The 14053-nt window shown below is 37.3% G+C and overlaps 1 protein-coding gene across 1 annotated transcript in view; it reads right to left on the bottom strand.

Annotated features, from left to right (window-relative positions):
* itga1 (integrin, alpha 1) overlaps window positions 1-14053 on the bottom strand; it is a 175209-nt gene that overhangs the window by 8036 nt on the left and 153120 nt on the right. Inside the window, exons 18-24 of the mRNA XM_061733708.1 lie at window positions 12490-12600; window positions 7191-7267; window positions 5138-5267; window positions 4965-5042; window positions 4786-4862; window positions 4541-4624; window positions 1450-1552 (exon numbers count right to left, since the gene is read on the bottom strand). Coding sequence (XP_061589692.1) covers window positions 1450-1552; window positions 4541-4624; window positions 4786-4862; window positions 4965-5042; window positions 5138-5267; window positions 7191-7267; window positions 12490-12600 — 660 coding nt within the window. The remainder of the gene's footprint in view (window positions 1-1449; window positions 1553-4540; window positions 4625-4785; window positions 4863-4964; window positions 5043-5137; window positions 5268-7190; window positions 7268-12489; window positions 12601-14053) is intronic.

The raw sequence follows: 14053 nt of genomic DNA, 5'->3' as shown, positions 1-14053 counted from the left end.
ATATTGCCATGTCATAAGGCCAAAAGTTATGAACCGACACAATGTTAATACAATTACTAGGCTAAAATTAGGATAACTAAAGGCAAAGTATGGTTTTTATAATGTGTAATGATCCTGGTGACAAAATTATGTTCTATAAAACTGAATATTTTTCAGTTTGTCTTTTGAGACAGCTCCCTGCATGGGTCTAAATGAGGTAAACAAAAGTAGTATTAAGGAGGAGATATGTGTCTTAGGGCCTGATTTACTAAAGGTTTGCGTGCGTAAAAACGTGTGCAAACTTGACAGCACCCGCAAACCAATGTGCAAGCTGATCTACTAACAGCGTGCAAAGAGGACTGCGTCTCTCAAATGAGCAAAATAGCACACGCTATTCATTTAGTACTTTTGCCCTGATGAATAATCAATATGGGGCGTACCCGCCAGAAAGCGCTACATACTGGGAGGGGAAAATGCAAATAGGTTCATTTACCACGCGCAGAGACGCACAGAACGTGACACGGAATGAGAATATCATTTTTGTCAGACGAGGGGGTGCTTTTCACGGCAGGGGTGCTGAATACGGCACAACACCGGGGTATGACTGCAGAACAAGTATAGGCGCACAATAAGAAACACTTTTTTCTCCATGAAAACACGTGATTTATTTATTATCACAAATAAAAAAATGAATGTGCCTCCTGTGGCAACCTTTTGCTGAATAATACTCCATTTAACATTCAAATAAAATATTTCTCCTTTTGCACCTTCCTTTCGAACGTATTAAATACAGACGCAATCACAATCCCCGCAAAAACTTTCAGGCTTGGTAAATCTCATTGCGCGTGGTAAATGGACATATTTGCATCTTTCCCTCCCAGTATTTAGGATTTCTGGCGGGTACGCCCCATATTGATTATTCATCAGGGCAAAAGTACTAAATGAACAGCGTGTGCTATTTTGCGCATTTGAGAGGCGCAGTCCTCTTTGCACGCTGTTAGTAGATCAGCTTGCACTTTGGTTTGCGGGTGATGTCAAGTTTGTACACGTTTTTACACACGCAAACCTTTAGTAAATCAGGCCCTTAGTGTGTTAACCTCCTGGTGTAATCTTAAATTGGTTTATTTTGTTGTTTTGGGCCTCCATTAAGATATTACATTTTATGACAGACAACAAAAAGCGTGTGATGTTCACATACTGTATGTGTACGCCAGGTCTTAGGAGAGTCAAGAAATGATTTACACTCTTGTTAAAACTTATCCATCTCAGATTTGAGCAAGGAACAGCGACCTCTAGTGGTTGATGCAATTGAGATCAAGCTGCAGTTTAAACTACGATGTTTCTTATGTCACACACTGTCAAAGCTAAACTCTAAACATCAGCTTGTCCTGCGGCTGCACAATTTACTTTATCTTCTATGTTTATTTTTCAAGAAAATCCTTCTTTATGGTTGTTGCGTGCACATATTACCGTGTAGCTGACGTCGAGGTTCTCTCCAATCATCTTGGTGTCGTTGAGTTCTGGGTTAAACTTCTCACCGTCTTTTACTACAATGTGCTCGTTCACAGGACTCCTGGATTATGCAAATAGTTAAAAAGAAGTGTTAAAACACAAGTTATTAAGACCAGTAACATAGTTGTTAGCAGTACTCGAGATGTAAAAAAAATAAATCAGGGGGGGTGGTGGATTTTAATCATATGGGGACAGATAATTTGTGTTGATTACAAATAATATAATATATTACAAATAATAGCAGTGACCAAAACACCTGCAGAAATACTGCAGGAATGACATAGCAGCAGTTAAATGCAGCCTTCTGTAAGCTTTAAATATCCACTGGGCTTACATCAAATACATCAAAACACAACAATAAAAAACTGTTTTCTGAACTTATCAATATGACTCTGTCCTTCACAGGATAAGTAAACTGGATCACTGCAAAAACTCAAAATCTTAACAAGAATATTTGTCTTATTTCTAGTTAAAATGTCTCATTTTAGTAAAAAAAAAACTCATTACACTTAAAACAAGACTCATCACTGGAAAAAACAACAATTTTCCCCTGTTTCAAGTAGATTTTCACTTGAAATAAGTATAAAAATCATTTGCCAGTGGAACAAGATTTTTTTGCTTGTAATGAGAAGATAAATCTTGTCCCACTGGCAGATTTTTCTACTTATTTCAAGTGAAAATTTACTTGAAACAGGTGAAAATTGTCAAATAAGTTATTTTTCTGGTGTTATTTTTCTGGTGATGACTTTAAATGTTGAAATAGCAGTAAAACCACATTCATTGATGAAATGACATAAGGGATGGAAAGGAGGGATGGCAGTTTTACAGGGGGAGATGATTTGGACCGTTTTTATTTCAGGGGGGGATGCCATCCCCCCTCATCCCCCCTCAACTCCAGTACTGGTTGTTAGGCACCAGAGAGAAGCACGCAACATACATGTGAACATGTTACCATTGCCTTATTAAAGCAGTGAGAAACTTTTGTAATTTTTAGTGAGCTAGTTTCATCATTGACATACTGATGATAATACGATACACAGGATGGGAGTCCAAAGTTACTGTAGGGACCAGAGACAAAGACAGATAGAGGAATCCTCCTAAAAAGTAATCAAATATTCCCTTTAGTCAAACTGAAACTGATGTTTTAACATGTAATCCTTCAATTTAATATTCCTCTTCTGCTACCAAATAACTCACTCTAAGTAGAATTTGCATCCATTTAGATCGGTCCGTCTGGTCACTTAATGAAATTAAACGCCTTATTTACCCTCTTCTTAGTTTAGTTTTATAGCCGGAGCTGAGCGCAGACCGACCGACCATTTAGCAGCTAAAAGCTTCATTATGTTCACAAGAGAGTCTTTAAGTCTTCGCTTTAGGTGATTTGCAGTGGGGGTTTTTTTAAAGCAGTTCCATCACTGATGTCTTTTGTTTGCTGTTGTGGGAGTTGAACAAAGGGTACATTACAGAGAGGGAATTAAATATAGCTGAGCCACTCTAAATATAAAACAGAAACTATCAAACTTGCTGCACCTTACAGACACAACTAGGGTTGCCACCTTTCAGAAATAGAAATAAGGGACGCCCTGATTTCAGCAGCGCAGGAGCAAAAAGAAAAAAGCCCCCAAACTACTAAACTGAATAAAAATGTGTTTATTTTTATATAACATTTTTATATAAAAAAACAAAATGCTTTGATTTCAAGTTTAAAGTGCTTTAATAGCATTGAACTTGCATGACTGTATAGACAGCCAACCATACTAGTAACTGAAATAGCCTCCTATGCTACGTATGTCCATATCAGCCCAGATGTATAATATAGCTACAGGTGAAGAATATGGTGTAAAAGTTAATTTATTTCAATAATTCAACTAGAATATGGTGTAAAAGTTAACTTATTTCAATAATTCAACTAGACTATGGTGTAAAAGTTAATTTATTTCAATAATTCAACTAGAATATGGTGTAAAAGTTAATTTATTTCAATAATTCAACTAGAATATGGTGTAAAAGTTAATTTATTTCAATAATTCAACTAGAATATGGTGTAAAAGTTAATTTATTTCAATAATTCAACTAGAATATGGTGTAAAAGTTAACTTATTTCAATAATTCAACTAGACTATGGTGTAAAAGTTAATTTATTTCAATAATTCAACTAGAATATGGTGTAAAAGTTAACTTATTTCAATAATTCAACTAGAATATGGTGTAAAAGTTAATTTATTTCAATAATTCAACTAGAATATGGTGTAAAAGTTAATTTATTTCAATAATTCAACTAGAATATGGTGTAAAAGTTAATTTATTTCAATAATTCAACTAGACTATGGTGTAAAAGTTAATTTATTTCAATAATTCAACTAGAATATGGTGTAAAGGTTAATTTATTTCAATAATTCAACTAGAATATGGTGTAAAAGTTAATGCAAATACGGTACAAATCGCGTCCCGTATTAGTTCAATACGGGACGCAACATTTTTTTCTCAAATAAAGGACAATTCCGTATTTTACGGGACGGGTGGCAACCCTAGACACAACCCTCTCCGTTTATCTGGGCAACGTGCGTCGGTGGGGGGCTGGGGGCAGCCTTCAGGTTGCAGGGAAACTTAATTGATCCACGACTCCACAGTCACCCTCTTTGGATATGACTAATTATATGTGCTTTTGAATTTTGCAAGTAGTGTTAAATTACTGTAAATTTTAGCCATGCAACCAGTGTGGTTTTCTAAAAAAAACTAATTTTTATTACAGAAAATATTTTCACAGAGTGGAAAAAATACTCCTAGAGATTACTGTCTTAATGATTCAAATATTTGTATTTTTAAACATCTCTGGCAACAGTTTACACATGTAAAAAGAAATAGCCTCATACAAAAATGTTTTACAATGTGACAGAAAAAAAGACAATTGTTACTGTGCTGCAGTACCAAGATGTCTTTATTCTTACGAGATTGATATAAAACAAAAAGGGTTTTTATCACTGTTATTATTTAGGTGAAAAAAACAGAAAAAAACTAAATTATTGTTAGCTTTTGTAGAGATACTTACACTGTGAATATGACTGCCGGTTGATACTTCACAGGAATGGATATTTGTACAGTGTTGTCACTCATGGACAGCTCCTCACTGTCACTGTGGGAATTAAAAAAACAAACAAAAGTAATCATGAAATGTTAACAATAAAACTAGTTTTTTTAATTTTTGTCACTTATTTATTTAAAAGCCAAACAGAATGAATGATCAGTTTCATATTTGATCAAGTGTCGATGAAAATACAGCTGTGATTCTCTCACCTTGTCGCTGTCACATTGATCTGAATTTTGTCAAGAATTTTCTTTGGATTTGTTTCAAATTTCACTTTGAAATTTTCCTGTGGATGTCATATCACACAATAACTTTAATCAAAAAAAGGGATGCGTTAATGCTGCTAGAATTTACTCTATATCCTGCAGGGAGGACAGATGAAACCAACCTCTGCATTGCTGCCCAGGAAGGGATATCCAACGGCACACTCCAGTCTCGTGCCGTTCAGAGTGCACGCCGTCTCAGGCTGAAAAAGTAAAATAAACATCATCGCGTGCTGCTCTGGTTTACGCTCTGTACGCTCTAAAATGCTGCAGAGAAGAAGAGGAGGCAAAATCTCACCTCGACTTTAACATAGTTGATGTTTGGGGTGAAGGTCAGCGTAACTTTGGTGTTGTAGGCGTTGTCTCGTTTGTTCTTGATGTTGATGTTCACGTCGATTTTGTCATTGGTGTTAACTTTGATCACCATCCTGGAGAAGTAAATGAACAACTGTGAGACGGGCCTGTGATGTGCACACGTCCCCAGAAGGGTGCAGTGACACTCCACACCAACCGCTGCTGTGATTGTTCCTCTTTAACTGGTCGTGAAGCATTTTCATATTAAGTGAAACACACTGTTGACTGAAATAAAACTAAGAGATGTCTTCGAAGCTCAGTATGAAATTCCCTAAATCCCCTAAAGCAGTGGTTCCCAACCTGGGGTCCGGGCCCCCCCTGGGGGGGCGCCAGAGATCTCTGGGGGGCAGTGGTGGACAGTAACGGAGTAAATTTACTTGAGTACTGTACTTAAGTACATATCCAGAGGATTTGTACTTTACTTGAGTATTAGATTTCTTTGGTACTTATTACTCTTACTTGAATACATTTCCAAGACAAATATTTTTACTTTTACTCGAGTAAATTTCTAGGAAGGCTGAAAAGTACTCGTTACTTTCAGGTCTGCTCTTTTTTCTTCTTCCCTAAAATCCTATTGGACACAAACTGTTTTTGTCAAAGGACAGTTTGTTATGCTCTATATTGCTATATTGTACTGGTACATGTCCTTCCTGTAAAGTTAAGTGACTTCAACATTGAGTTATTGAAAGCAGAGATGTAGTTTTCTGTAAAGCAGTGGTCTTTGAGGGGGATCCAGACTTAGTTGGATGGTGCAGGTTCATTTGGTTTCAGTTCATGATTGTTAATAAACTCTGCATCATCTGCTGTCCTCTTATGATCCCATTCATTTGATTTGTTTTTGGTGTTTCTGCAGGTTTTATAACATTGTGGTTCTAAAAGCAGCACATCAGTGCAGCTGGTTTCAAAGAGTTAATTCTCAGAAACAAGAGTTAAAAGATCCTTAAATTAATTTAGAAAAAATATAGTAATTTACTGATGTGGAAAATAAGAAATTTACTCTTACTCTTACTCTTACTTTTACTTAAAGTAAATTTAAAAGCATTTACTTTTGGATACTTAAGTACCTTTAAAAGCAAGTACTTTTCTACTCTTACTCGAGTAATATTTTGACTGAGCTACTTTTACTTGTAACGGAGTAAATTTTGACCAGTAGTATTTGTATTCTTACTCAAGTACTGGGGTCGAGTACTCTGTCCACCTCTGCTGGGGGGGCGCGAAACTTTGTCTGCTTTGAGGATATGCAGTTGTAAAAATTATATTTCCGCATGTTAAATATATAAAAAAAATCATAATAACACAACTAATGGAATACTGTAATCCAAGTCTGTATAAACCCACTTAGAAATATATTTTGGTAATTTTAAAATACTAAGTTATTTATCAGGATAAAAACTTAAAAACATATTATTATATCATTATTCAACATTTAATCATACTACTACTCCGACAGGTTGTTAAAGGAAAAATGTTAAAAAATGTTGTTCTCATATTAAAAGAGACATTTTTCAGAAATATCTTTATGTCCTTGCAATTATTTTTTGTGCCTATCTTATACATTGGTGACACAAAAGGAAGGTGAGAAAAACAAAGTACAGGGTAAACCAAAGAGAAATGTATCAAAAAAAGATAATTAATTTTTTCAATTAAAGATTTTTAACGAATCACTTTACTCTTTTGCTGCTAGTACGTATGGGTCGGGGGGCCCGGCTGGTCTTAGACATAAGTAGGGGGAAACAAGAAAAAAAGGTTGGGAACCACTGCCCTAAAGCATCACTATTCCCCAAGAGGCAACAGGCAATAGCAACCAACAACCTTTAATTATAGCGTCAAGCCTCGTGTAAGACTCACGTTCAGTTCTCTCTGGCTGAAATCTCATCAGAAAAGGACGTATTTGTTATTTTTGTGGAGAAGAAAAAGAGCTACAGCTATGACTGCTTCTTTCTGCGTTTTATCAATGATTTAAAAGCGTGAAAGTACATTTTAATTCCAACACTTACCTTTTTACACTGGCCTCTGCTCGGAGGGCGAGGTCAGTGATGCACCTCTCATCACCTCCACAGTCCACCAGAGGAATCTGCAAAGGGAAAAAAGTGACATTCAAATTTCCTGTTAGTCAAAAATGTATTTAGCTTATTTTTATTCACCTAAGCTTGTCACCGTTTTCTGCAGAAGACCGAGGATGTCTGAACCCGCAATGCTGCTTGACAGCTAAGCTGCAGCAGTTTAAAGGTTAAATTCAGCTTAAAACAAGAAGCCTTTTAAGCATCTTGTAGCTCTTTGTGCCTCAGGGGAGCTAGACCGAGCTGAGTCTGGCCTGATTCCCCCTCTTTGTGGCAGGCGTTTTAACAAAAGCGCAGGGATTATTCAGTAGAGGAAACCCTGGAGGAACGTCAGTACTGCAAGGCGGAGACCAGCTGCCACAGAACAAAACAAGCAACCTCATTTACCGCACATACAGAAGAATAAGCTCTACCTGTCGAGAACATAAGACCGTTACATCTTCACGTAACAAACTGTCTTTTGCCACTGCGTCAGATTCAAAACTGCTGTAATTTAAAAGTTTAAGACATTTGTATTTAAGATGATTTCATGGCATAACAACTAGTCTGAACCAATCACAGTAAAAACCTGCCCCTTACAAAAAAAACACCCTCCCTTGGCACCACCTGCATTTTGCAATGCAACTTATCAAACTACATTACCTCCATTTGTGACATTATTGATTTATTCCCAGGTATCTGTTCTGTGATACGATGGAGTATTAGGGCCAAACTAAGACAAAAAAATAAAAAATGGAAATTACGAGAATAAAGACATAATATAATGAGAAAAAAGTCGTAATAGAATAAAGTCGTAATATTATGAGAATAAAGTCGTAATATTACGAGAATAAAGTTGTAACATTACGAGAATAAAGTCGTAACATTACAAGAATAAAGTCGTAATATTATGAGAATAAAGTCGTAATATTATGAGAATAAAGTCGTAATATTATGAGAATAAAGTCGTAATATTACGAGAATAAAGTCGTAATATTACGAGAATAAAGTCGTAATATTACGAGAATAAAGTCGTAATATTACGAGAATAAAGTCGTAATATTACGAGAATAAAGTCGTAACATTACGAGAATAAAGTCGTAATATTATGAGAATAAAGGCGTAATATTACGAGAATAAAGTTGTAACATTACGAGAATAAAGTCGTAACATTACAAGAATAAAGTCGTAATATTATGAGAATAAAGTCGTAATATTATGAGAATAAAGTCGTAATATTATGAGAATAAAGTCGTAATATTACGAGAATAAAGTCGTAATATTACGAGAATAAAGTCGTAATATTACGAGAATAAAGTCGTAATATTACGAGAATAAAGTCGTAATATTACGAGAATAAAGTCGTAATATTATGAGAATAAAGTCGTAATATTATGAGAATAAAGTCGTAATATTATGAGAATAAAGTCGTAATTTATGAGAATAAAGTCGTAATATTATGAGAATAAAGTCGTAATATTATGAGAATAAAGTCGTAATATTATGAGAATATATAATTTATGAGAACTCTAACAGGAAGAGCATCTTCTTCCTGTGTTAAAATGAGGAATATTGAGTATCTTGTGAAGTTATATTTATATATAATATATATTTAATATTACGACTTTATTCTCGTAATATTACGACTTTATTCTCGTAATATTACGACTTTATTCTCAAAATATTACGACTTTATTCTCGTAATTTCCATTGTTTTTGTCTTAGTTTGGCCCTAATACTCCGTCGTACTGTGACGCCTCATATTTCCGTAGAAACGTAACTTACTCATGCTTACTCTCTGCAGCTCAGATGCACGCGCACTAGCGAGCACGGCACGCTCCTTGACGGCAGCGGGAGGGTTTAGGAAACACTTCGGGGAGGTTGGGAGGGACACGAGCGTCTTATGCGTTCAAATTTTCTAGCCGGTTACTGGATTTTTGGGAGGTTCCCGACTGCGGCTTTAACCAGGCTTAAACTCCATGCTACATTTGTTTGTCCCCTTAACATGAAAGCACGTTAGGATCAACTTCATTTCCTTTAGTTTTCACCCCTGAAGGTCAAAGGTTCAGTCAGCTCTGCTCCCATTCATAACAGTGTCCCACTGGACCATTAAGATCAACAGTGTCGATCTTCCCAAGACAGGATGAGACGCTGCGGTGTCGGAGGCAGCGCAGCGTCAACAATGCCAAACGAAAAAGCTTCCGTTTCACGACTTTCCATTATGCGTGCGTCCCCCTCTCTTCCTTCCAAAACAATAACAGGACAGGTCCTAATAACACTTCCTCGCCTCGGCCAGTGCAGTCGACTGAGGTGACTCTGACATTAAAGGGAGTCAGAGTGTGTCGTGCCTTCAACTCAGGGGCGTCAATTGGGTATGGCAAGGTACGGCAGCCGCCACACCTTGGCTTCAAGGGAAAATGTAAATGTTTGTTTTTTAAATACATTTATGGAATTACTCTGTGTCTATTTGTATTGATTATTCTATTACTTAAAGGAGCTGTATGTAAGAGCAATAATAAAACGAATCATAAAATGACCCTGATATGTCAACAGACATTTAAAAATCATGTTCATTTCAAATACTTATGTCACTGACAACAGCACTCAAGCCAGGATATTCCAGTTTAAAAAGAGGAGTTGCAGCCCTCAACTGATGTTTATGTTGTCATTTTTTGTTTTGGCCTGAAGCTCCACCCTCCACCTATCTCCCAATCACCAAGTCAGTATTGTTTCTGAAGCTCCACCCTCCACCTATCTCCCAATCACCAAGTCAGTATTGTTTCTGAAGCTCCACCCTCCACCTATCTCCCAATCACCAAGTCAGTATTGTTTCTGAAGCTCCACCCTCCACCTATCTCCTAATCACCAAGTCAGTATTGTTTCTGAAGCTCCACCCTCCACCTATCTCCCAATCACCAAGTCAGTATTGTTTCTGAAGCTCCACCCTCCACCTATCTCCCAATCACCAAGTCAGTATTGTTTCTGAAGCTCCACCCTCCACCTATCTCCCAATCACCAAGTCAGTATTGTTTCTGAAGCTCCACCCTCCACCTATCTCCCAATCACCAAGTCAGTATTGTTTCTGAAGCTCCACCCTCCACCTATCTCCCAATCACCAAGTCAGTATTGTTTCTGAAGCTCCACCCTCCACCTATCTCCCAATCACAAAGTCAGTATTGTTTCTGAAGCTCCACCCTCCACCTATCTCCCAATCACCAAGTCAGTATTGTTTCGGCATCCGGGTTGCCAGCTCGGCTCTAATTATGGCAGCCATGGCAGCCTACGTTCCTGCTGCATTCTGCAGCCTACCTGGCAACCTCTGGTTGGGGGGAGGAGGGGGAGGGTACACGCCGCTCAACAATATTTGGAAAGTGACTGCAGTACCAGTTTTGGACATTTCTTACAGACGGCTCCTTTAATACATATAGAATATCTACAAATGCAAATCAGAACAACATGATCGATTTCACTAGTTATTTTACACTGCAAAAACTCAAAATTATTTCTTATTTCTACTTATTTCTAGTTAAAATGTCTAATTTTTAGTCCAAAAAAAATCTCATTACATTTAAGACAAGACTCAAAAACAACCATTTTCACCTGTTTCAAGTAGATTTTCACTTAAAATAAGTGGAAAAATCTGCCAGTGGAACAAGATTTTTTTGCTTGTAATAAGAAGATAAATCTTGTCCCACTGGCAGATTTTTCTACTTATTTCAAGTGAAAATTTACTTGAAACAGGGGAAAATGGTCAAATAACAAGTTATTGTGATGACTCTTGTTTTAAGTGTAATGAGATTTTTTGACTAAAAATGAGACATTTTAACTAGAAATAAGAGGAAAAAAAGGGGTCTCCCACACACTGTAAAGTCAAATGCAAAAAACTTTAATAGGGTAAACAAAAAAGCAACGTTTCGGTCCACAGGACCTTTCTCAAGCAGAGATTTTTAAAGATTCTTTAAAAATCTCTTTTGTTTACCCTATTAAAGTTTTTTGCATTTGACTTTACAGTGTGCGGGAGACCCCTTTTTTTCCTTGATTCACTCCTACCTACTCCAACGCACCTGTTTCACCAAGTCTTTTTTTAGGTGTGCATCAGCCTCCAGACCTTTACCAACTAGAAATAAGACAAATATTCCTGGTAAGATTTTGAGTTTTTGCAGTGAGCGAGACTGCATTTGAAAAAGCTCCAATTTTCTTGACCACACAGATAAGCTCCAAAGACTTCTGTGATGAGTATTTGCAGGACGTGTTGATTGATACTCTAGTTAAGTTCTGTGACTCGTAACCTTGCCATACCTTAGCTTTGACTGAATTGACACCACTGCCTCAACTCAACAATAAGGTCACTATTGTGCATTTCCTACACATGGGGCACACCCGATGAAACCGACATCTCCTGTGATATTCGCACACACTATCTGAAAACTCTCGTCGACACTTGTCTTTAAACCCTCCTGCTAGAGCAAACACGTACGTGGGAGTGTGGGAAGATCGTCCTGGTTGTTGGTGTTGAAACATTAACACAGAGCTGGGGAAACGCTGAGGGATGGCAGTCAGCTGTTGCAGAAGCTGATTTACTGTAACGGGTGCAGATTCAGAGCCAGAAATGAGAAGCCCACTTCTCAACCCCCGCTTCTTACAAATAAACAGCTGAAGGAGCTTAAAAATGGGCTTCAAGTACTGCTTCTCTGTTAGTTCAAATCATAAGCTTTCTGTTATTTTTTGATATTAACTGACGAACAAGAACTTATTTAAAAAAAACAGGTTATTTTTCAGATTGCAACACATCAGGAAGGGAAAATAAGGGAAAAATCCAGTGAAATAATGCTGACCACCACTATTTCACAGCCCTTGGAGTCGTCTTCAACGCGGCTGCTTCATGTCACCTGTCTCGCAGTAAGTGTTGTAATTTAAATTCATTATTTATTTAGGATTCGCTCTTTTACCCAGCATTCCAGCACTTGTTTTGTTGAGGACTTCATCCTGTTCCTACAGCCTCACTAATCCCCAGAGAATCTCGTCCTCGCCGGCAGTTTCCAGCAGTTGCTTGATGTCCTTGATGTCCTTTTTCCAAATGTGTCCAAGTAAAATCTCTGATGGATTTTGGTGCCAATTGTGGGTCAGTTATTGTTTTTAACCACGCGATCAAGTTGGATAATCGTCTAGAGTCCAGATTGATTTCGAGAGCGCTGTTGATCAAAATAATCACGATTCTGACCCATAATCAAGCGAGCCTATGTAATAGTGCTCTTACCGTCTTATTGATGGATCTGGGAATGCTTTCATCCAGGACGGGGCCTTGGTCCTTGTCAGCTAATTCAAAATCCAAAGACACCAAGAGAGGATCTCGGAAATCCAGCCGGGCCTGAGAAGAAGGATGAGAAGAACAAAAGATGAGAACGTCACTCTCTGGCTGTTAATGCCTATACTATGAGACTATGAAGACCAGTTTACAACGTACCATCCTGAAAGAGCAACTGAGTCTCCAGAAAGATGGAGAGGTTTTGACAAGGACGATATTTCGCACTAATATTTCGCCAATGAAAAGAAAATGGTTGAATACTAGATCTGATTAGTCTGGATTTCTGCAAAGACTTCCAATGTAATGGTGTTTTTTCAGTGCCATGCTATAATCTGAACATTTCCACTGTCCTCGTGCTTTCTTCCATGTTCACCATAAATCCAGTGGATTACTACAGGCAGTTGTGCGACTACATTATCATGTGATAGGGATGAGTATGGAGCTAGAACAGTCTCATAATTGACAAATGCACAGGACAAGTTTTACAAATGCACACACCGTTTCACAGAACAATTCACACGTGCGTAGGACAAGATATACAAATGTATTTTTGATGCACACACAAATATAACCTGATTTACAAATGTTTTTTTGTCTGTGAGCTGCGCTGGATTTGCATGTGACTTTTGAGACTCCCCTGACGTGACTCGATCCACAAATACGTTTTTTTTTAACACGGAAGGATCTGCAACCAATCAGATGTCTTTCTTTGTTCCAGCCAATCATAAGAGCTCACCCCACGTGGGGGACGCAGAGCAGTGGATAAAACACGACTTACTCTAAACTAGGGCTGTTCGATTTTGCCCAAAAATAAAATCTCGATTTATTTCTCTCAAAATCCGATTTTCGATTACGATTACGATTATTTTGTGAATTGACAAAAGGCAAAGCAATGATTTCAAATATGCTGTTTTTTTATTGAACATTTGCCCCATTGGACTTTAACTGCAAACTTTGCTCTTATTAAACCAAAAAGGAATGAATAAAGTGCAAAACTCTGTAAAATAAGTTGAAAAAAAGTTTTAAAAAATATAATAAAATATAAAGTTTTATCTCTGAAAAAAAAAATCAAGGAACACGAGCCGGTCTACCCGGTGGCATGTTCCAACGCCCCCTCCTACACTAAAGAGCCTCTCCCACGGGGCACTTGTCGCAGGTATCAAGAGGTATTTCCATCAATCATTAATATGGTATCAATCATTAATATGGTATCAATCATTAATATGTGTGCAGACAAGGTATAAAAAAAAAAAAAAAAAAGTGAAAAATCGATTTTACGATTTTCACGATTTAACATCGTTCTAATTACATAATCGCGATTACGATTTAAAATCGATTAATCGAACAGCCCTACTCTAAACCAATCAGATTAAAGGGGCGGATACACCTGCTGTTTGAGCTGCTTTAGCGCCGTTCGCTTAGAAAAGTGATTAATATTTGGAGTTGGTGGAGTAAAGATAAATGAACAGCAACAGGAGATAAAAGATAAATAAACAGGATGGAGAGGAGGTCACTG

The sequence above is a fragment of the Cololabis saira genome, chromosome 11 (assembly GCF_033807715.1).
Source record: "Cololabis saira isolate AMF1-May2022 chromosome 11, fColSai1.1, whole genome shotgun sequence".
Lineage (NCBI taxonomy): Eukaryota > Metazoa > Chordata > Actinopteri > Beloniformes > Belonidae > Cololabis > Cololabis saira.
Note: the sequence above shows the minus strand (reverse complement) of the source record. Positions and strands in the feature narration are given on the sequence as shown.